Genomic DNA, 22,297 nt, shown 5'->3' on the forward strand with positions numbered 1-22,297 from the left:
CAATTAGACCATGCCAAGGAAGAAGGACATTCATTCTACAACATTGTTCTTTGCATCTCTTAATAACTGCAAAGAATCAATGAAAATACGCTTCAAGGTACTTCAGACGGCTCAAAGGGATAATCAAGAAAAGAACATGTCAGTGTCAAGACTAGCTGATCAGTTCAATGAAAAGTTGCATATTTATGCAGTTGAGGACTTTGGCAACATTGGAGTGAAATTCCAAAACAATCCTGAATTTGATACACCAGTTTTCTCGTCTATATACCTTGATTCGTTTCGCTACCTGTAGGTCTCTTGTACTGATTGAAAACTGATTCAAGTATAACACTGTTACAGAATAACTCAATGTGGTCATATTATTTCCACTGTTCCAGTCATATCATCTAATTTCTGTTCATTTGAAGACTGCAGTGTAATATAATGCTGTTCATAAAATACTTATCATCCCTGCACAAAATAAATAGAGAGACAAGTGTCAGATTCATATACATTGTAGCACCTCTGACACAGCCATAACACTTTTGCCAATAGGCCACTTTACTAACATATTCAAATTTGTGCATACTTTTCCTCAAACCTAATAAACCATTTCCTCCACATTTAATGTACTTCAATACTTGGATTCCAGTTTGCTTGCATTACTTGTTGCTTTGTAAGGCAAGCCTTGGGCAAGCTTTGTGGTTGTTGGAAGCAACCATTCTTTTACAGTAATGTATAAAATTTGAATGAGTTAGTAAACTGGTCTATTCCTTAGCAAAACAAAATGTATCATTTTAAAATACTTTCCACAAAAATTCCTCCTGTGCACAGAACAAACACACCTGTTCCATTGGTCCAATGAAAGACAAAATTCACCTGTCTTCCTAAACAAATTCTAACTGTTCTCTACCAGTTTCCTATCAGGTGATCACAAGTTTACTTCTTCCTAAACTTGATGTTACAGCTGGTGCCAAGCACAAACAGATCAGCAAATACTGCACACATTGTCACACTGCCATTACCAACATTTTGCTTTCAGTACTTCATCTCTTAGCCAACACAGAGTGCCTTTGTCATAGATGAAAACTCCATCCAGTTTGCTTTGAACATCTTGTGTAGACTCTGAGTGGTGGGCCAATTACAGAGTCCTGGATGCTACATCAAGATGATGTTATGATTTCACATGAAATTTTGCCGGATGCTTCATGCCAACATTGACACATTTACTTTATAAGTCTCTGTGTCACACACGAGTGGTTACCTCTGCAAGCCTTCGGGTAAACATACATATTCTCAAATAGCTACTGTTTGAATAGTTTAACATATCATATGTATTGTTTTCATACATTTATACTATACCTCATGCACCCTGCACGTCCATCAGCTCATATCATTTCACTTTCATCCAGTCCCACTTCTACATCAGAATGGAGACCAAAACTGCGTATGAGTTTGCCATATCTTGGCTGTAGGTCCATGAGAGTTTAGCACACAGAATGTCACATTTGCATAGATGCTCTCTGGTCACCATAGCAACAATGGGTGGTATCCATGCCAGCTGGTCTCTGGTGACCTCAGCTAGTTTCCAGGGCAAAACTTGATGCAGACAGTCTTGTAAATATTAGCTCACCATTCTGTGTACTCACCTTATACTAGATGACCTGCTGTTCCTCTGGACTCTACAAAATAATGATTCACCCTGATTTTTTTTTTTTTTTTTGGTACTCCTGTGCAGTGTGCTTCTCAAGCGCTAACACAGATGACTGTATCACTGAGCAATGCCACATTGCACATCCTGGCTAATAGTGAATACAATCTTTATAATGTCCAACTGATAATGATATGATAGGACGGTACTGACGTAAAGCAGTGGTCAAAAGGATCACACACAGTGGATCATGCAGTAAACATAACCAAAGCATAGCGTGAATGCTGGGTACTGAGTTCACAGAGCCTGCTCAAAGGCGCTCCAAGTCCTGTCCATAATAATGATGATGACATGACAATTCACTAAGAAATCAATTGTGCTCCAAAGCTTGAAAGAAAAGAGACATCCTTCCATGGGAGTAAAGTCTTGAGGTGAAAGGTCAGAGATGACCTGGAGTGGTCATTCACTCTCTCTGCTGCGGTCTTCTCCACCACCTCACATCTCACCATCCGATAGGTTGGCGGCATCCGTGTTCCTCGACAGCATGTAGTTGTCCATGTCGATGGAGCGGCAGTTGTGGATGGCGTAGCGCAGCCGCTCCGCCATGACGGCCTGGCAAGAGTAGGGCGGGATGCGGAGCTGGAAGAAACAAGTCTGAGCTGTGGGGAGTCCATCAATGGCCTGCTTGGATGTAGAGGGAATAAAGATAGAAAACTACTCCTCAAGAACATGAACCATGGTTGGCACTTCATTCATCTCTATCATCTTTCAGCACAATCTCCTCTTGCAATAGGTGAATATTGTATTCAAGCAATGCTAGTGATTACTACCTTGCAAAAAAAAAAAAAAAAATATCAGGAGCAAGTCGAATAAAACACAAACTATCATGAACACATTTATCCTCGTACATAGAAGTTGACCTACAAGTCGACATCCTATCAATCAATTACTAGCTGAAGTAAACCCTTTCTGTACACCAGGGACTTTGGACAATGTGAACAAAATTATGAAGATTTCTGTGCCAATAGGCACTCAAAACACATGAAGGGTTAAGACATAAGGGCCTGAATTCACGAAAGTGGTACAATCTTGCTCATGGTTTAAACCATAGACAAGATTGTACCACCTTCGTGAATTCGGGCCATAGAGAGTTGTTGTTGTTGTTGTTATGGGAAAAAACAAATACATGGGTTGGGGCCCTACTGAAAAATAATTTGCCCCTGGCAATACTGATATCAGATCAAGCTTTACTATAAATATATCAAACACAATCAATCAACCTTATGCTAATACAGGGAGTTCAGGCTGTGCTCTTTCTTGACAATGGGTTAAGATGATAATCAATTATTTCGAACGTTAAAGCTTTATTGTTTCTGTTCCTTGGAACCTGTGTTTTGTAGAGTTAATTGTATATAACAAGAGTACCGATAGTGATTTGAAGTTCAGGCTTTCAGGTGGTAATTCATTCAATTTCTAGTTATACTGGCTGGATGAATATTAAATATAAACAACTGAAGAGCGCCCTCACCCTGTCGACCTTCATGATCTGGAAGCGCTGCGAGATGTCAGCGATGTTGGCGGGGAGACGGGAGCGACCAGAGACAAACCTCATGAAGAGAACCCTGTCCTCGTTGGTAAACTGTTCCAAGGTCTGCCATAGCCACTGGACCAACATGTGATGCTCATCGATCTCACGGTATCTACCAGATTCAATCAAACCATCCATTTACTTCAGTCATCATATAAAGCTGCATTGACTCATCATAATATGGTACTTTTACTGACTCTTATTACCATCAAAAAGATTTATTGACTCTTGTCATGATAAGCATATACTTTGACAAATAAATCTCTTTATAATGTTGTGAAGAAGATGCCACCAACTCCTTGTCTACAGAAGTCAAATAAATCCTCATCATATAGTGGAAGGTTACAATTTATAGCATTCTTTTCAAGTCTTTGGAGATAATGTTCAAAAGTAGATCTACAGTAGTCAGACTGCTGCAGAAATCTCTATATTTGAGTTATTTTGAAGAATGTATAAACATATTAACAATTAAAGCGTTAAGCAAGAAATAATTATTCACAGTTAGGAAACAATGCAAACCAAAGGTCTGTGTTGTCTTCATGGCAGTATGTCCTGCAATCAACAGACACTCTGCATCTACAAGTACCTTTAGTTGCAGATTTTGAGGGGTAAATAATTCTTATTGACGAGGAAAATGGTGGAGCTGACTGACCTTACGACCCTCTTGAGTATGTCGACCGAGATGTCCGGCATGCCGCACACCATCTGTTCCAGCTGGCGATAGGTGAGTAGGGAGAGGAGAGGGATCGCTATGATCCAAGACATGCCTTCCCTCACTGCAGCCACCTGTTAACACAGAACACAAGACAGCCATTGAAGTCTGCATCATACATCCACTCATTGTGACTGTTTAATGAATCCTGGCAAGACCACATACTTTGACATTACTCAAGTTCAAAGTTGTGTTGACAATGGCTGCGTTTATCATCTTTCCCCTGTTTAAACGACTTTCGAAAGCCCTTTCCATAGCCCTTTCCATAGCCCTTTCCATAGCCCTTTCCATAGCCCTTTCGAGAGCCCTTTCCATAGCCCTTTTGAAAGCCCTGTCCACTCCCTGTACTATTAATGTGCCGCTTGTTTTCGTTGGCTGCGTTTATCAACTTTCCCCTGTTTAAACGGCTTTCGATAGCCCTTTCAATAGCCCTTTCGAAAGCCCTTTCCATAGCCCTTTCGATAGCCCTTTCCAAAGCCCTGAATGCCTGTACTATTAATGTGCCGCTTGTTTTCTGAGAAGGGACAGCGAAAAGCAATTACCATCATAAAGACATATCTTCCTTTGAGAGTGACGAGTCATGATACAATGCCACATGAATCAACTGTCTTCCTATCTGTGAGGCAGCTCCAGTTTAGCACATACTTCAAATATTTCTGAGTGGCGGCGTGAGATATGGGATCAAAGGGCATGAGACTGTTGTTACTTCATTTCTCAAACCTTGTTGGTGAAAGAAACACCTCCTTGTTCCAAGCATAATAAATGCGTGCATTACACACAGCTGTATGTATACACCTGTGTACACGTACTCGTGAGCACTTTAAGTGGCAAGCGTCTTTTCAGAAACCGGAAACGCATGGTTGCGTAACCGCAGTAGGGCGACCTAAAGGGCTTTCAAAACAGCTTTGCGTTTATCAACTTCGAAAGGCTTTTACAAACAGGTTTCTGATAACCTGTTCAGGAAACCTGTTTGGATCGTCACAAATTTGGGGCTTTCGAAAAGGCTTTCCTAAAGGGCTTTCAAAACAGCTTTGCCTTTATCAACTCGTGAAAATTCCTTGAAAGCTGTTTGGATAACCTGTTTCTGCCGAGAAAGGAGAGTTGATAAACGCACCCTTTCGTAAAAGGCTTTTCTAAAGGGCTTTCAAAACAGCTTTGCGTTTATCAACTCGTAAAAATTCCTTGAAAGCTGTTTGGATAACCTGTTTCTGCCGAGAAAAGGAGTTGATAAACGCAGCCAATGACACTTCAGATTAACTAATGAATTTCTGGTGTGACTTACATAAAGAGCAAGGTGAAATCCTGGTAGAGTGATCAAACACACACAAAACTCAGTTGATTTTTGCAATAATCATCAGAAACGAAGCAAGAAGACCGAAGAAGAAGGAGGAGGTAAGTACCTGTCTGTCAAACTCGTGGAGTCTGTAGGCCAGTGCTCTTTCTACATACTCCTTTCTGTTGCTGAAGGTCAGTGGGATGCTCCAGCCACCGGGGACGATGGGCACAAAACGGCCGTCAGCGCTCTGACCCTCAAAACTCTCCAGAGGTATCACCTTGGTGAGAGATTGAGAGAGAAAATAGAGAGTAAGAGATATTTGACATGTAGAGAAATGAGAGAAAGAAAGAGTGAGTGAGATAGAGAGGAAGTCTGAGATGTAGGGGTGGGTATGGTATAAAAAACTTAAACTAAAGGTAGGTTCCATGAGCCACATGAGCTCCTATGCATGCTTTTACTTTGAAAGGAATTGTCCATGCCTTCCCTAGATTGACATGAATTAGGCAATATCATTTTTGTTTCGTATTTCCAAGGATCTTCAGGAAATTGTGCACTCCATAAGTGTCACCCTCAGGTTGCACTAAGTATCTGGCAAAGTTCAGCATCCAGCCCCTTCCAGCCTTCTTGAATTCAAAGACCGATGTCCCCAGTGATGCTTACAGCTTCTGCTTGATCCCTCCAAGTTACTCATATCTGGCCGGAGCTTTCAAGAAGCTGTGGTTTGACTCACCTCATGAAACGTGTCCTCATTCACTCCACTCTTGTCAATGTCACTGATGCTTCTCAGATTCTGCACATTCAAAAAGTCAACCTGCAGGAAAAATGAGAAATTGTCTTACCTCATCAAATCCAACATCTTTTGCTTTCTTTTTAACCACATAGGTACAAGGAAATATCTTTTAAAATTTATAACCAAATGAATCCATACAGTCAATGACAGGAAGTATTGATTTGAGCCATCCAGAAGAAATCATAAATCAAAATCAAGATTATGAACGAAACTCAGATAATCTGCAATATAAAACAGAATAAATCAAAATTAGATAAACCATCATCTCACCTCCTCGAGATCCTGGATTGAAAGGGGAATCCCCACCAACTGCTTCCACACCAGGGGTGCAAGATGGAGGTCCAGGGGTTTCTTGGTGCGGATGGCCACCCCAAACAAGATGCCCAGGAACTTGAAAAGGGACAGGTGCTCTTCAGAATTGGCTGATGGGTTCAGCAGGTATCTGTTGAAAGGAAGAGATAACAAAATATTTCATTACTTTTGAACCCCTTTGTACCTGTGCCTCTTCAATATATCACTCTAATCCTCCATCTCAGCTGTCCCTATTACTACCAGTCTTCATACCACACCCATTCCTTCATCCTATTACCCTCATCCTCCAACTCACCTGTCCCTATTACTACCAGTCTCCATACCACACCCATTCCTTCATCCTATTACCCTCATCCTCCAACTCACCTGTCCCTCTTACTACCAGTCTTCATACCACACCCATTCCTTCATCCTATTACCCTCATCCTCCATCCCATTTGTTCCTATTATTACCAGTCTTCATACCACACCCATTCCTTCATCCTATCACTCTCATCTTCCATCTCACCTGTCTCTATTGCTACCAGTCTCTGATGCAGCATTAGGAGTAGGGATGAGGAGCCCCACAGTGCCAGACTCCAGCTCCTGGCACATCTCTGTGATGGTGTCATCAAACACTCCGCCCGCATCATCCGCCCCCTCTCCTACCAGCTTCACCTTCCACGCCCTGGCTGGTAGCCGGAGGTCAGCAGGCTTTAGCCGCACCACCTGTTTGGCTATCTGGACAAAGATTGGCTTGCACTTCCTTCCTCTGCAATGAGTAAAACAATTCACCAAACAAAGATGTGAAAATTGCTGATTACATATATTTGAGAGTTAATCATAAAAGAGACACTGAAATGAGAAATATCAAACACATTAGAAGAAAGAAATTCTTAAAATTGACAGAAACTGTATCATTAGAAAAAAAAAATCACAAATTAGAGCACTGCAAATAATTTCATTCTTTTTCTCAGTAAATCCAACATCAACAAAATGATATCAAAACGTGATTCAACCTGTGGATGTTTTCTTGCTTCTGAAAACAAATCCAAGCAATGAAGAGACAACTGTTTTATTTTCTTTGGGCTATGTTTTGTTGATTTGTGTTTGCAGCCATGAAATGACCCCATACCTTGTGGCCAGTCTCTTGACAGTGACCTGTGGTCCATAGTTCTTTCCTTGGACCATGGTCCTCCCGATGGCCCTGACCATGGGAAGGGTGTAGACCCGGGGAGCAAGTAAAGGGCGTAGAGTGCCATCCATGAGGCCAGACATACCAGCACTGTATGGTCCAAGGGTGACATGCTAGGAATTGAGGGTTTAACAGAAACAAAGATGAAACTCACAGACAATAGACAAGATTGTTCTTTCAATGTCAATTTTCAATTCAATTTATTAATTTCAAAATTCAAAATATTTACAGAGATGTGTGAGTCAAAGGAGGAAATCATGCAAGAGCCTAGGGCTTGGAAATGTGAAAATAAAGAGGACAAGTATGACCCATGCTTTCAGTATTTTGCCCAATATTACCATATTTCAGCCATTATCATCTTCATCACATTACTGTTCAATCAGCAGCAGCAGCATCACAGTCATTATCCTCATCACAATCCTCATAATCTACATCAGATTCACCCTCATCACTCATCATTCATCATCTTCTTCATCACATCATCAACACCGGTACAGATTACTTTATGACTCTGAATGAAAGTTCATCAGACTTATCACATCCACTCACATTTTGTCCCCCCCCCCCCCCTCCACTTAGTAAAGCTGACCATAATTATAGGTCAGAATTATACATTTCTCCTACTTCATTTACGTCACTACATTATCTAAATATTCTAAGTAATGAATACGTTATCAGAGATGAAGTAGATTTCAGTGCCTAGTTTTTGTTAGGATAAAGTCAATACCTGGGCAGGATCAAGGTTCAGCAGTCTCCAAGATGAGTACATGAGGTCACTGAAGTGGTGGAGGAGGCGGAGGCGAGCCCGGATGCTGGTGGGGCTGCACTCCTTTAGCGCAGGGTACTGGGTTGGGATGCGATCCGGTAGACCTAGCTGAAGGGGGGACGGAGTGCCAGCAGTGCGGCGGGGGACCGGTGGAGCAGTCCACGCAGCAGAGTGACTTCGACCAGCAGAAATCTGACATCAAGATAATGATGACCCAAATCAATCAGTCATTTTAATCAGACGTTTCAAGCACAGATATACAAAATTCTAAATTCACATACACTTGATAAATTTACCCTGCTCAATTATAGATTAAATTTGATGATGACACAGTCAAATGCTAAATTTTAACTTTCAATTCAATCAGAATCTTCAGGCATGGTGATGTGTATGTCTAAAATCGACCGATGGCAGTGGAACAGATATCTTCTTAAGACACTTATTTGTATACTACGTGGTATTTGTAATCTCAGCTTTTCAGGTTAATGCTCACTCTTTCTGACCCTGTTCTAGCAAGGTGTGTTTTGTACAACTCTCAGCCCTGTTCATATTATGGATATTCTCATGATTTGCATGGCCTTGTAAAACTCTCCTTACCCTGTCTGAACCTTTTCTTTTAACAAAGTACAGACTTTACAGTGTGGTTTAATATCAGCCTCGTTCTTTGTATTGTCTGTGATGGTGGTCTCCTTGGTTACATGACCCTGTCATCTTTTATTGCCAACTTTTTCAACCTCATGCAAATTAATGATTCATGTGTTGAGACGTTTTGATTTATTCATTGTAACTGGATGTCAAACTGCGCTTTACTGATGTAAATAAACACCAATCATCACTCAGACACTAAATAGTCAGTATTCATTTTCATCAGTGTAGGGTAACTTGTCAGTAAGTTGCAATAGTTTTTCAATCTCTTTTCAAACCTCTTTAAATCATTATCTTCATCATCACCACTACAGTCGTTGTCATAATCAGCATCACCATCCTTGGTGAAATGATATTCCACCACTGCCATTCATCATCATCATCATCATCATCATCATCATCATCATCATCATCATCATCATCATCATCATCACCATAATCCCCATCACCACCATAACAACCAATAGACCATTAAAGTCATCCCTGTCTTCTGCTCACCTGTTGTACATTCTTTCCCTGGAGTGACCCAACTAACACCGGCTCCCTGACCGTGTTGGTGTGGCCGAGGCCTAGCTGACCATCACCGTTTGTGCCCCACCCCCAGACATCCCCCGTGCTGGTCAGTGCTAGGGTGTGCTCTGAGCCCACGGCGATGTCCTCCACGAAGAAACCCGCCAGGGCGGGGACCTGCTGGGGCCTGTTGGCAAGGCGTGCCCTGTTCTCTGGTAGCCCTGTCAGGCGATCTGATGAGAGAGAATGTGACATACATGTAGATATGGTAATACTGTGAGTCTTTGGCTATGATTGACGGGACATATCTCACCAAATAAGGAATTGCTTAGCAGGATGACCTTATAATGATTACAGTCCTGTTTTATATGACAAGATACATAAAGAAAGAAACATATTCAAATATTTGCTAAATTAATAACAAATTCTAAGGGGGGGGGGGGGGGTGTTCATATCTGAACATGACAATGATGATATGGTAAAACAATACAAATTTTCCTTTGATACTTGGAAATATAGGGAATAATGCAAACAGTGTCAAAATTATGAACAATATCTGACATCTCACCAGCAGAGTATCAATCATATATTGCATGGAAATCGATCCATACTACACAGCCATGCTCAAATCTCTCACAAGCACAAAGATAATGGTAACATTTAGTATGTGTCATATGACAATTTTCACCATCTAATTCCTTGATGGGTGTGGAAGAACCTCAGAACTTGTGAGATGAGTGAGGTAAAGGAGAACTAGAAATGTCGCTACGGTGACTGGTGTATGCCTCCGCCATGATGCATGGTTCTCCTAATAGGTCTATAGTACAATGTCTTGACAATGTGTGATGACAGTTTCACACAATTGGCAAAATATTAAAATGACAGGTTTGCCACAAATGTGCTGAATGTTCACTTTCCTAGAACTAGGTTCAATTGGATGAATGATTAAAACGTCAGAGTGCAGGTATTTGGGGGAACTGATGATTTTACTTGACTTTTGACCCTTTTATAAGTTTATGCATTGAGTAATTTTCAAGGTATTGAGAAAAAGTATAATTTCAGTATCAAATGGTAAAATAGTATTATCTAAACCTGGCCTTTGACCTTTGACCTCACAGTTCCAAAGAGAATCACTGTTAGGTAGAACATGCATAAATATGTAAGTTTCATGATAATACCTTGAGTTACTTTTGAGATATGGAGGAAGAAGTGCAATTTAGCACTTTCACTTGACCTTTGACCTTTTGGCAAGAAACTTCCCACAGAATATATATTGGGTTATACATGCATACATCAAGTTAAAAAAAAATCCTTCAGGCATTGCATAAATATAAGGAAAGTAGTGATATTTTGAGGAGTTGACCTTGACCTTTGACCCCCTGACCTTTGACCCATGACCCCCAACTTCCCTAGATAATCACTGCCCATCGGTACATGCATATATACTAAGTTCCATGAAGATACCTTGAACCATATGCGAGATATGGTGAAAAACATGAAATTTCAACCTTTTTTTCACAAAATAACCTGTGACCTTTGACCTTCGACCCCGTGACCCTAAAATCCAAACAAAGTATCATCCCCCCAGGATATACCCTCATACCAAGTTTGATGCAAAACCACCTCACGGTTCTTGAGATATCGACAAAAACAAAACGGGACAGAAGTACGGACGTACGGACGGACGGACGACCCGAAAACATAATGCCTCCGGCCACTTTGTTGGCGGAGGCATAAAAAGTGTGGTACAAACCTTGTCCGAAGGTAAAGACTCTTCCATCCTTGGTGAGTGCGACCGAGAACTGAGTTCCACAGCAAACTTTCCTGATGCCAACATTACACAAGGTGTCTACCCGCTGACAGAAAACAGGAGTAAGTAAAACATCATAGGTCACCTTTGGCGTTCATTGCTTTCAAATATAAGTTAATCAATGACAAAAAATAAAAAAATGAGTCTACTACTGCCCTGATCATCTTTCTACAGATAAACTGAAAGTTTGTAGTTCAGATTAGCACACTAATAGAATAGCTAGTGAACACATGTGTCCTTTTACCCCTATCTTCACAGGGTCCGCTGATATGAAAGTCTGAAAGTTTTGGCTTTAATCTTGTGCTTTCACTACTCTATTGCCCTGAAAATAGTTCATGTTAATTCAACGACAATAGACATGTGTTTGTTACAAACGGGCACTACCAGCATGGATTAAGACAAGTTACCATGATGATGATGATTCACTTTTCATTGTCATTTTTAGAATTTTTTATGTGCTTAGATCCACAGGGAGGATGTTTCGTGCAGATTCTGCTACCCTTACAAAAATGATCAGAAAAGCTCCACTTTTGTTTCACATTCAATGTTCCAGAAAGTAAATATTTCTATCCCATTGCTTTAAATCTCTGAGAGAGAAACTAGGCATGTATATGATCTGAAGATGATGCATTCATCACCAATCTTGCACTACAGGACGGAGGATGCAAGGTGTAACATACCTGAGGGAAAGACTTGGCCGTTGAGTTGCCCAGTCCTAGCTTCCCATAGTCCCCATCACCAAAGGCCCAGACTGTGTTACCATCTGCCGAGACACACAGGGTGTGGTTCATACCGCAGGAAACCTGTTTAAAAAAAAAAAAATCACATTATTTTGTGGATATGAGACAAGTTGAACTCATCAGACAATAGCTACTTCTCTCAATGTCCAGCACCTACTGCGCCATTTAGTGCCATTGTATAAACATACAGTATCTTAGCATTGACTTTACCAAGAGCTCCCAGCTAAACTTCTGTTGACATCAATACAATCAATAGTTTTTAGTTTAAGAAGATTTAGTTATCTTATTACTCCAATTGTCTCATAAAATCTACTTCTATCAAACTGCAGAATCTACAAAGTTATTTTACAAATCTCAATTTCCTTTTATTTTGTTTTATACCTAGTGGCATCAAAGTCATTGGTCAATATCAGACCATAATTTTTGCTTTCATCTTTTTCTTTTCTTTTTTTTGTGGGGGGGGGGGGGAGGTTTTTTTTTAATGTTTTCATTAATGTTTAAAACAGTATGACCATCAGAATATCAATATCATGACACTATCTCCCGGATGAGAAAATGGGCAAGTAAATCGTCTAGGTTCTCACCTGCCCCACTGACTGGCCAAGGGCTACTACCGGCTCCGGGGTCTTCTTGTTGGAGGTGTTTCCATGACCAAGTCTGCCGTAGTCCCCATTGCCAAACGTGAACAGCTTGCCATCGGATGTTACCACAGCAGAGTGTTTGAAGCCACAGGCCATCTTGGAAGGAGGGAAAAGAGAAAGAGATTATGATTATGATGATGGGGATGATGATGATGAGGATAGCAGTAATAATAGTGATTTGAATGTTAACAATGATGATGCCGATGGAAATGACAATAATGATGATGATAATGATGATAGTGATGATAATAAAAATGATAAAGATGAAGACAATTGATTTGTCTCATCACGATCATGACATCATCATCAGATCATCATCATCATCATCATCATCATCATCATCATCACCAAATATTCATCACCAACATTATCATCATCACCATCATCTTCATCACTGCATGTTTATAGGTGTAGCAGAGGACTTCACTAAGTACACTGAGGCAACTAAAATCTGATAGATATGTCTCAAGTATTCATGAAGGGCTTTCAAGTGACAGTGCTGTATGGATATTCCGGGGCAGCTAATACCATAGTTGAGTTTCACAAGATTTCCATGTACCTGATATTGAGATTATAACAGATTCACAGAAATAAAGAATTAAAAAATTGGGGGGGGGGGGGGGGAAGGGGAGACTGTGAGAGGATTTAGTCCTACCTGACTGATCTCCTCCCCCTGTAAGGCCTCTATCTGCCTTGGACGTCTCTGACGATCGCTGTTACCATGGCCCAGCTTGCCGTAATCACCATCACCCCAGCTGAACACTTCCCCACTCTCGGTCAGTGCCATGGAGTGACCGTCTGACCCGCAGGACGTCACCAGCTGTGTCACCACAAAACCTGCAGATGAATGTGTATCATTTCAGTAAGACCAGAACAAAGCGTTTGGGGCAGAGTAAACAATGGTTGTAGTGTTAAAAAGGAACAGGAAGGAGGGTTATATGAGAACAGAATTGTAATACTTACAGTTTTGGACAAACATTCAGGATGAAGGCCTACAAAGCTACTCACAACAATTTCTCAATTTATTGGAGAACCTGAAAGCAGCAAACTCAAGGGCAGAAGGTGCAGGATTTCATTTCTTATATCTACATGTATGCAATTGAAACATCACAAGTACATTGTGACTCTCCTTGGTGAACTAAAATCACTGCTCTGAAATTTACCCACTTCAAGCACACTGAGATCTAAAAAGATTTCCATAATTTCATTATGTTGGATTCCAAAACTGTTCTGCTGCCATATCTAAATGATGCAGTGATCTTTACATTTAAATGATGTTACATTTCGTCTTCACGCAAAAAAAATCTTACTCATTATCTTGAATCATGTGCTGTATCTTGGCCCTTATAACCAAACTATCAGTATTGGAAATTCAACTGAAAACGTTTTATAACTTTTGATCTCAATGCAAGATATTTACCTCCAAAATTTTCAGCTGAAGCTGTAGCACTGACAGTTGAAAATTTCAGAGGTAAATATCTTGTATCGAAATCAAAAGTTTTAACACCATTTTCAGATATTAGTGACCTTTACGTTACATGACTTACAAATAAGTTGCTATGCTGTTACAGTACAACAAAAAAGTAGACAAGTGAACTGCTTGAAATCTTCATGATTCGAAATGTGAAAATTAAATATTTGGTCATACCCTGAAGAGCAGAGACAACTGTGAGTGTGTGGAGGTCATCTGAGTTACCCTGACCAAGGCGGCCATAACTCCCTTCCCCACAGGCAGACACAGTACCATTGGAGTGGATGACAAATGTGCAGTTCTGGCCTAGAATCACCTACAAGGAGCAAGCCACACACAGACACATACATTCTTACATGTTGCATAAAGACAGAGTGTTTTCTGCACATAAACATATGACTAGAATTACTAATTGTGCAAGAATTTGTTCCGTGCAATGTGACACGTTTTGCTGAAGGAAACAACATCAAAATATTCATATTATAATCTTCACCATATGGCCATTAAAGGGATTCTATACAACTTAGTGTGGACATCAACCTACACTGCCTATGTATGTATTTGTTTTTCATTAATGTTTTAAAAATTGTGCACAATATGGCTATTATCATCAGCAAGATTTACAAACACATACTCTTTATTTGTTTTGAAGCAAGCCTCTTTCAGAAATAACTACATAAATAAAATAACTCTTCCATTATCTTGCAGGACTGAGTGTGACACTAATTTGGCCTTCTGACCTGCTGAGCGGAGGAGAAAGAAGTGACGAGGTTGGGTGTGGTTGTCCCTCTCCCAGCCTCAGCCAGCTGACCATGCCTTCCACTCCCCCAGACATAGACCTCACAGCGACCACCTAGCTGCCAGTCCTGAGAAATCAGATCAAATACTGACATCAGTTGGGATATTTGGACATTTAGCAAGTAAAAATAGTGTGTAAATTTCAAAAACTTCACACTATTAATCATCACTGCTTCTCTAGTTGCTAGATGATCGCACTTTTTTTTTCTTGGATGCATTATCAGTTCCTGTTTTCCATCAAAACAACAATATTACCACACAATTAACAATTTCTTGATAACACAAACTTGTCATAATAAGCTACTAAGAATGCAGACTTATAAAAGAGAGGGAAAACAGTAAGGGCTTTACACATTTTTTCTTTGATCTATCAGAGGACGGAAAGATTGGCCCTTGGATTTTAGCTTCATCATGCCTCTGAGGTTTGAGATCTTGAGAGTTAATGGCTCAAGTCTTGGCTGATTGTCATCTGTCACGATATGGTTGCCACTGACAAGATGTATGTGCTAAGCACCCAGATCTCCATATCATCTGAGCCTTCATACTAGCAAACAAACTTCACACGTCTGCACTTGTTCCTCAAGGAATAATACTCTGGTACCAACTGAGCAACCAGTAGCAGACACAGTAGTAATATATAAAAGGATAAATGACTTAGAAATGGTACTACATTTGTACATACAATTAAAATGATTGATACACCTCCGATTCATAATAAGCTAATCTGAGACATGCAACACTGACTTCTAATAATCTCAACTCTGTCATGCCCTCTACATCAGCTTTTCAAATCAATTTGTCTAACCTCTGGCTTCTGTGTTGCCCAGGCCATAATCTGCTTGTCCATAGTCAGTGTCCATTCCTGGCTGGACACTGGCCTAAGGCTCTCGCTGCCAATGTCCAGCCCCTCCACGTCCGGGACGACAAACTCCGGGGGCATGGCCTCCCGCTGGACCAAAGCTGTGGCAGACTTCATGGCTGTACAGAAGGCGGAGAGCCAGTTCCATTCTAGTAGGACCAGAGCCGAGTCCTCTCTGCAGTGGGTGTGCTGGAGAGGTTTGGGCCGGAGGTACAGGGCTGGACCAAGATTCAGGGCCAGGGCCAGGGCAGCCAGGCACTGCAGGAAGCTGCTGTGGACCAGTTGGTCTCCCCTCAAAACATGGCCCTGGATAGTAGAGAAGAAAAGGTAGAGATTAATTTCACCATAGATTATGGCCTCTGACACACATCAGTCATTGTCATGAATATCTTATCAAAGAATCATAACCGAATTCAAATATCACTTCAAACATATAGACTAAAATATCAATAATTGATGAGATCTATTGAGATAACAATCTTGGTTTGTCATTCTTCCAACTTCTTTAAAGCTTATAGAAAATTCACTTCATATTATGCAAAAGATTTGCAAAATTATCATTCATGAAAAAGTTCTTGTCTACACTATATGCATTGAATGCCAGTGGCAATTCTTGACAATTTTATGCTGTGAAAATATCTTGCTTTACAATATATATATATATATATATATATGCAAAAATGTCATGATATGTTCTATGTTCACTTGTTTGCAATGTGGAATATGAATTAATACATTTCATTTCATTTCACATGGTTTCTAAGACAACTTTAGAATAGTCCTAAACTGGACATCTAGTTCACCTTCTCAGCCATGTACTGCGTCTGGAGGATCATGGGTAGTCTGTCTAGAAAGGCGCGCAGGAAGGGAGCCTGGTGCAATCCCACAATGCCCTGGGAGACCAGCGCCATGCGACAGGCGGCAAAGACTCGGTGCTTGAGGTACCAGTCCTCAGAGCAGGTGGCCACCGTCAGCCAGGAAGACTTGGAGAAACAGAAGGCCAGGCAGGGACCCGAGGTCCAGCTGAGGTCCTGGACCGGTCCAGTCCCACGGAAGGTCTTCAGGACAACCCCTTCCTGCAGGGTAAAGAGGAATTCAAACCAATGCTTTGAGAACACAGCATCACACTTTCATACTAAGATCATGTTAGTTCAAATTTCACAGTATATGGCAATTAAATGAGTGGTGACTAATCATATTGAATATAAACAGGATGTTATCTTTTGAGTCCATTATTCAACAAAGTGACGGACATAGAGATTGTGCAGTTGATTTGTAGACTAATATGGAGTAACATACATGTTGAGCAATAAAATGATAAATATCACATGTAAATATGGAAAGAGATTTGGTCGCACATAACAAGACATAGGAATGACTTGTGTCATGTGCTCAAAGACAAAACTGGATTTTCTGACTTGGAAAATTTTATAGTCACAAGTTCAGCATCTACCAACATATCTTGACTGCAATTTGGCTGGCTACTTACTTACTAGTAAAAATATTTCGGCACACCTGTACCCATAGAAACAAAGATACAGAATATGAAGTTTGTGAAATTTTTCATATCTTCAATTTAATTTTGTCCAACAAGTGGGAGAATTATTGTAAGTTATGATATTTCAAAACTTACATGCAAGGCCCATATGTTCACCAGTCCTTCAGAACAGGCAGACGCCAAGAAGAGGCCATCGGAGCTAAAGGTCAAGTGTGTGATGACCCCTGTATGACCTTTGACCACAAGCAGCTCCCTTGGCTTTTCTTTTGGTACGGCTGGTTGGTCCTGAGTGAGGAAAGAACATCAGTGGTATTACTTTATATTTGTGTTTCACTACTGCTCTGCTGCACTTGTAATTTTGTCAATACAAATCCTATTACAAATTAAACATGAGCATCTAGAAATATCACAATTCATATATTTATCTGGTGACAAATGTTTTAAGTGGAAGCAGACACTAGCAAGTCTACCACTCACTCACTGATCATAAAGGTATAATCACACTTTGAGGACTATTTACCATAATGAATTCATGTCAGAGTCTAGTATACATATTTATGCTTACCAGGTAATATTGTGAGTGGATAGTTTTTGACTCCTCAATAAAATGTGGAAAAAAAAATCTTTGAAAGGATAATCAAAGCAGTACAACAGAGCTTTTGAACACTGTCAAGAAGATCATGTTAATGTCATGTTAGTTTAACATTTCACAGTTCATGGTATTCAAATGAATGGTGACTTATCAAATCATACTTGAACGGGACTGTATGTTTTGAAGCTATAACCCTTTCTGTACTTTGTGTGCCGATTGGCTCACAAAATCCCACAGCATTGTACACAATGTACGAGGTCCCTGACACAGAAAGACTTAACATTGTGAAGATTGCATCAAATGGTTTTGCGTCTTCTCGGCAAAGAATGAGATAATGAGATTAGAAGCAGGGAACCAACCTGAAGGGGCGTGGTGGTTGAAGTGAGGGGTTCTAAGAACTGTCTTGGTCTGCTACCAATGGGTGGAGACACCTCCATTCGGTTCTGGTATGGGACAAGCCAGGTGTGGAGGCTACCGGCCACACAGCCACTGGAAGAAAATCAACAAACACATAACAAGTTTTATTTCCTCCTCTTAGGTGGCATCTTTCTGGTACAAGGATTTCCTTATTTCAGATTTTAGATGGTATATTGACACTGATTGCATGAAAACCAGAATGCCCCCTTGTACCATGAAGCTCCTATGTTAGTAACTTCTACTCTGTGATTATCCACCTGTGATTGTATGTACAGGTGATTGAAGTCAAACATGATTTACAAGAATTAATGTTTCATATTGTTGACACTAACTGACAAATTGCCCTGCAATGCACAAGTGGATAGGATGCCTGTCTAGAGATCAGGAGGTCATTGGTTTGAGTCAAGCCCAAGTACGTACACGTATGCCTGTGATTTTTATCATGGCTACAACTTAAAACACTGAATAATTGGTGTTTATTTACATCAATGTAGGGCAATTTGTCAATCAGTAGCTATAAACATAATTTGATGCAAGACTCATTAATTTAATATTGTTATTTTTCAACAAATATGTCAAGCAAGCCTCAATCTAAGAACAAACATTGATGTTGACTCACATGGCCAGGAGGAAACAAGGTTTGCTGAGCTGTGGGTTGAGGGAACACCAGTGTAGGGTGGAGACTAGAGGGCAGGATGGGAGATGGAGCTCATAGAGGCAGCTGGGCTGTTTACCGGTCTGGAGCCAGATTCTGACCGGGTCACCTGCTGCACAGCTGGCCAGGAGATGACCGGTGGGGTTCCACTCTACACACAGGACTTGGTTCTGTGGACAAACGAGACAGTATAGAGTTTGATTATCAGCTTTGTATTTATTTATTTATTGAAAGGTTTATTTATTCATATCACATCTCGTAGCCCAAGGGCTAAATTGCGTGTAATATAACATAAAATATGTACATACAAATTCAAACATTCAGACAGTTACAGAATAAAGCATTTACACGTGTGATAGAAATGAGTGGGAAAATATCATAATTACACAAATCAATAAGTTGAGCATTATGCAAGATAAGAACATATTCCGCATTTGTCAAAACAAACAGAATTACACAAAAAATACTGTGACGACTGATTTGCCTCTACTCCATTAAAACTACAAAACATCATACACAAAACATCAGGTTTACATGACTGATAAATAAAAGGTATTTCGAAATGTGATTGCACAACCCCAAATATAATTAAATCACTGTTTTTACATTTCATAACAAAATTTCATTCTGATGGCTGAGTTATCACATATGACTTATAAACCCTACATATAGCACTCTTAACCGACCCTTCCAAAGCCCCGTAACCCACATTCTTCTTTAAACATCATCAAAATAACATCAAATTCACAGAAAAATTCGTCTAACTGTACAAAAGTATGGATACAAATTTCATATTTCTCCATTCAGAATTTGCAGAAATATGGGGAAAAGATAACGTTGTGAGAGTGATTCTCAACGTAAGTATCAATACGGAAGAGATGTGGAGTAGAGATACGAGAGGAATAGGGGGAGAAGGAGAGATAAAGATAGGAATAAGTAGATATGTGTATACAATACATATACAGGTGTACACAATACACACAAATACACAGTCATTTGCATGTACACACAACGAACCTTTCCAAGGGGGGGGGGGGCAGAGTTAAAAAAAATAACATATTTATGTTCTACATATAGCTTTCTCAGTAAAACAAATATCATAAACCACATCTGATTTTAATAGATATTGAAAAAATAGAAAAATAATCGGTAATGAACAGCAACATAATCAGAAAAATAGCCCCATCAAAATAATAACATGAGTGAAAAATTTCGCCTGCCGGAGCAGATGGGAAGGACAAGGCAAACTGGATAAAAAAGGGTCTAACCAATATTTTGATGTTTATGTAATACATGCATATATAGGTATAATCATACTGTACATACATACACAGTCATATGCATGTACATAAATGGAGACGTTTGTATGGGGATGCAGAATGAAAAATGACACATTTATATCCTATTTAGCTTTCACAGTAATAAATGCATACATACATATTATCATGGACCGCACACTTTAAAAATTGCAAAAATAAAGAGATACAACAACGTGAAAGGGAAGGTGGCCCCATCAAAATGACAACAGAGTGAATGAAGGCTTTCACCTGATGGTAAAACAGATGGAAAGACCAGGGTAGAATGGGTAAATGAGGGGTCTAGTAAAGATAGAGTAGGAGAAGGAGAGATAAAGAAAGGAATATGTGAATGTGTGTATACACAAATAGGTATGCATATGCGAACACAGCCATAGATGCATGTACAACCTTACTCAGAAGTCCAATAGTGACGTGATCGGGAAAGTTATCCATTAAGAAAATAGCATGATAGAACTCATTTGTATTATGTAATCGGGTAATGATATAAAAATTATAACCTTGATGACATTTTATGAACAAGAAAGAAGTAAAAGGCTGAAGGAGAGAGAGAAAAAAAAAGTGTAAGGAATGAGTATGAGGGGCGTGTCATCATTCACCACACAGAGACTTATCAGTAATCTTAACCCGGGATAACAATTCAAAATAATTTACATTAATTTAGAATTCAACAGCCTTGTGAGGTAAGGAATTGCACTATTCTCAAAGCGTTTAGTGCGACATCTTTTTTCCATGTAGCGCTTTGTGTGTCTGAGTTTTCGAGAGGACGCGTTCGACACAAACCATTTCTGGAAGTGAACAGAGTTTGCCGATTTCTGCGCAAATTTCAGAGACAACTCCTCTCGTCTCACTTCTAGGCTGGAGATTTGGGCTGTTTCCAGTGCTACCTCGTAGTTGCAGTGCGGTAGAATGGTCCTCAGTGCCCTCTTCTGGACCCGTTCAAGTACACCTGCCTATGCGACCGTGAGACCTGAGTGCCACACTGGGCACGCGTATTCCAGAAGCGGTCGAATGAACCCAATATACACAGACACAAGATCATCACTAGGCATGTTAAATGATTTCAACATTCGGAGCATGTGCATGCGACGGTTTGCCCGCGATACCATGGTACGGACATGGCACTCCCACTTGAGATCACTTTGTATCATGACGCCCAGGAGCTTCACTGACGTGACTTCGTTCATCACTTCGTTGCAAAGTGTAAAATCGAAATCTGGGAGGCTTCGTTTCCCGAAGGAAAGCCTCATGACACTGCACTTTTTGGGGTTGAGCCTCACACGATTGTTGTCACACCAATCTTCCAACGAGGTGAGGACATCCTGCATGCGGTTGTATGGGTTGCAACAGCGATCAGGGCACAGTGCGAGCGACATGTCATCCACGTACTTCCATCTGCTGTCAAGATCACCACACAACGCGTCATTGATCAGAGCGAGGAACAATGCAGGACCAAGACGAGTACCCTGTGGGACGCCGGCTGTGACAGGTTGCCATGGTGACAACGCTCCTTGGTATCGGACACGACATCTACGTCTAGTGAGGAACTCACAGATCCATCTGATTATCGATGGGGAAAGCTGTAAGTCCACGAGTTTCCTCACCAAGATTGTGTGGTCGACCCGATCAAATGCGCGGCTGAAATCAGTTGACACAACAGTAATCTCTTGGCCGGCGGTCTCCATGTTCCTGTAGAGGAAGTCCATCAGGTCAACCAGGCAATGCGTAGTGGAATGTCCAGCACGTGCTCCGTATTGCTTTGGGTCAAGTTGAGGAGCTAACTCTGACATAACGCGTCTGTAGACGAACAGCTCAAGGATTTTTGCAAAGTGGTTAGTCAGAGAAATAGGGCGTAGTTTGTCCACAGGTGCTGGTGATTGTTCTTTAGGAACTGGGCACACAATTGCATCCTTCCATTGGTGTGGTACGTAGCAGCTTTCGTATGACGAGTTTAGCACTTCGCACAATGGTTCAGCTAGTTCAACGGAAAAAGTCCGAATAATCCGAGCAGGGATATCGTCTGGCCCACCGGATTTGCCAGGTTTGATTCGCCTCAATTCCCTTTCAACATCCCAGGGTTGAACGTGAGGGATCGGC

The 22,297-nt window shown here is 40.7% G+C and overlaps 1 protein-coding gene across 1 annotated transcript in view; it reads right to left on the reverse strand.

Moving 5' to 3' along the window:
• Positions 1-1,035: 1,035 nt before the first annotated feature.
• Positions 1,036-22,297, reverse strand: part of LOC139716356 (probable E3 ubiquitin-protein ligase HERC1) — an 83,602-nt gene continuing 62,340 nt past the window's right edge. The window contains 21 exon segments of the mRNA XM_071627901.1: positions 1,036-2,311; positions 3,159-3,330; positions 3,871-4,004; positions 5,331-5,483; positions 5,937-6,017; positions 6,267-6,438; positions 6,817-7,059; positions 7,423-7,595; positions 8,210-8,440; positions 9,392-9,636; positions 11,157-11,259; positions 11,894-12,016; positions 12,538-12,690; positions 13,250-13,431; positions 14,243-14,381; positions 14,806-14,931; positions 15,669-16,028; positions 16,526-16,798; positions 17,356-17,505; positions 18,172-18,301; positions 18,849-19,054. Coding sequence (XP_071484002.1) covers positions 2,126-2,311; positions 3,159-3,330; positions 3,871-4,004; positions 5,331-5,483; positions 5,937-6,017; positions 6,267-6,438; positions 6,817-7,059; positions 7,423-7,595; positions 8,210-8,440; positions 9,392-9,636; positions 11,157-11,259; positions 11,894-12,016; positions 12,538-12,690; positions 13,250-13,431; positions 14,243-14,381; positions 14,806-14,931; positions 15,669-16,028; positions 16,526-16,798; positions 17,356-17,505; positions 18,172-18,301; positions 18,849-19,054 — 3,735 coding nt within the window. The 3' untranslated portion in view covers positions 1,036-2,125.

Source organism: Diadema antillarum, unplaced genomic scaffold (assembly GCF_040938485.1).
Source record: "Diadema antillarum isolate AM-2024a unplaced genomic scaffold, OU_Dant_1.0 scf00000064, whole genome shotgun sequence".
Lineage (NCBI taxonomy): Eukaryota > Metazoa > Echinodermata > Echinoidea > Diadematoida > Diadematidae > Diadema > Diadema antillarum.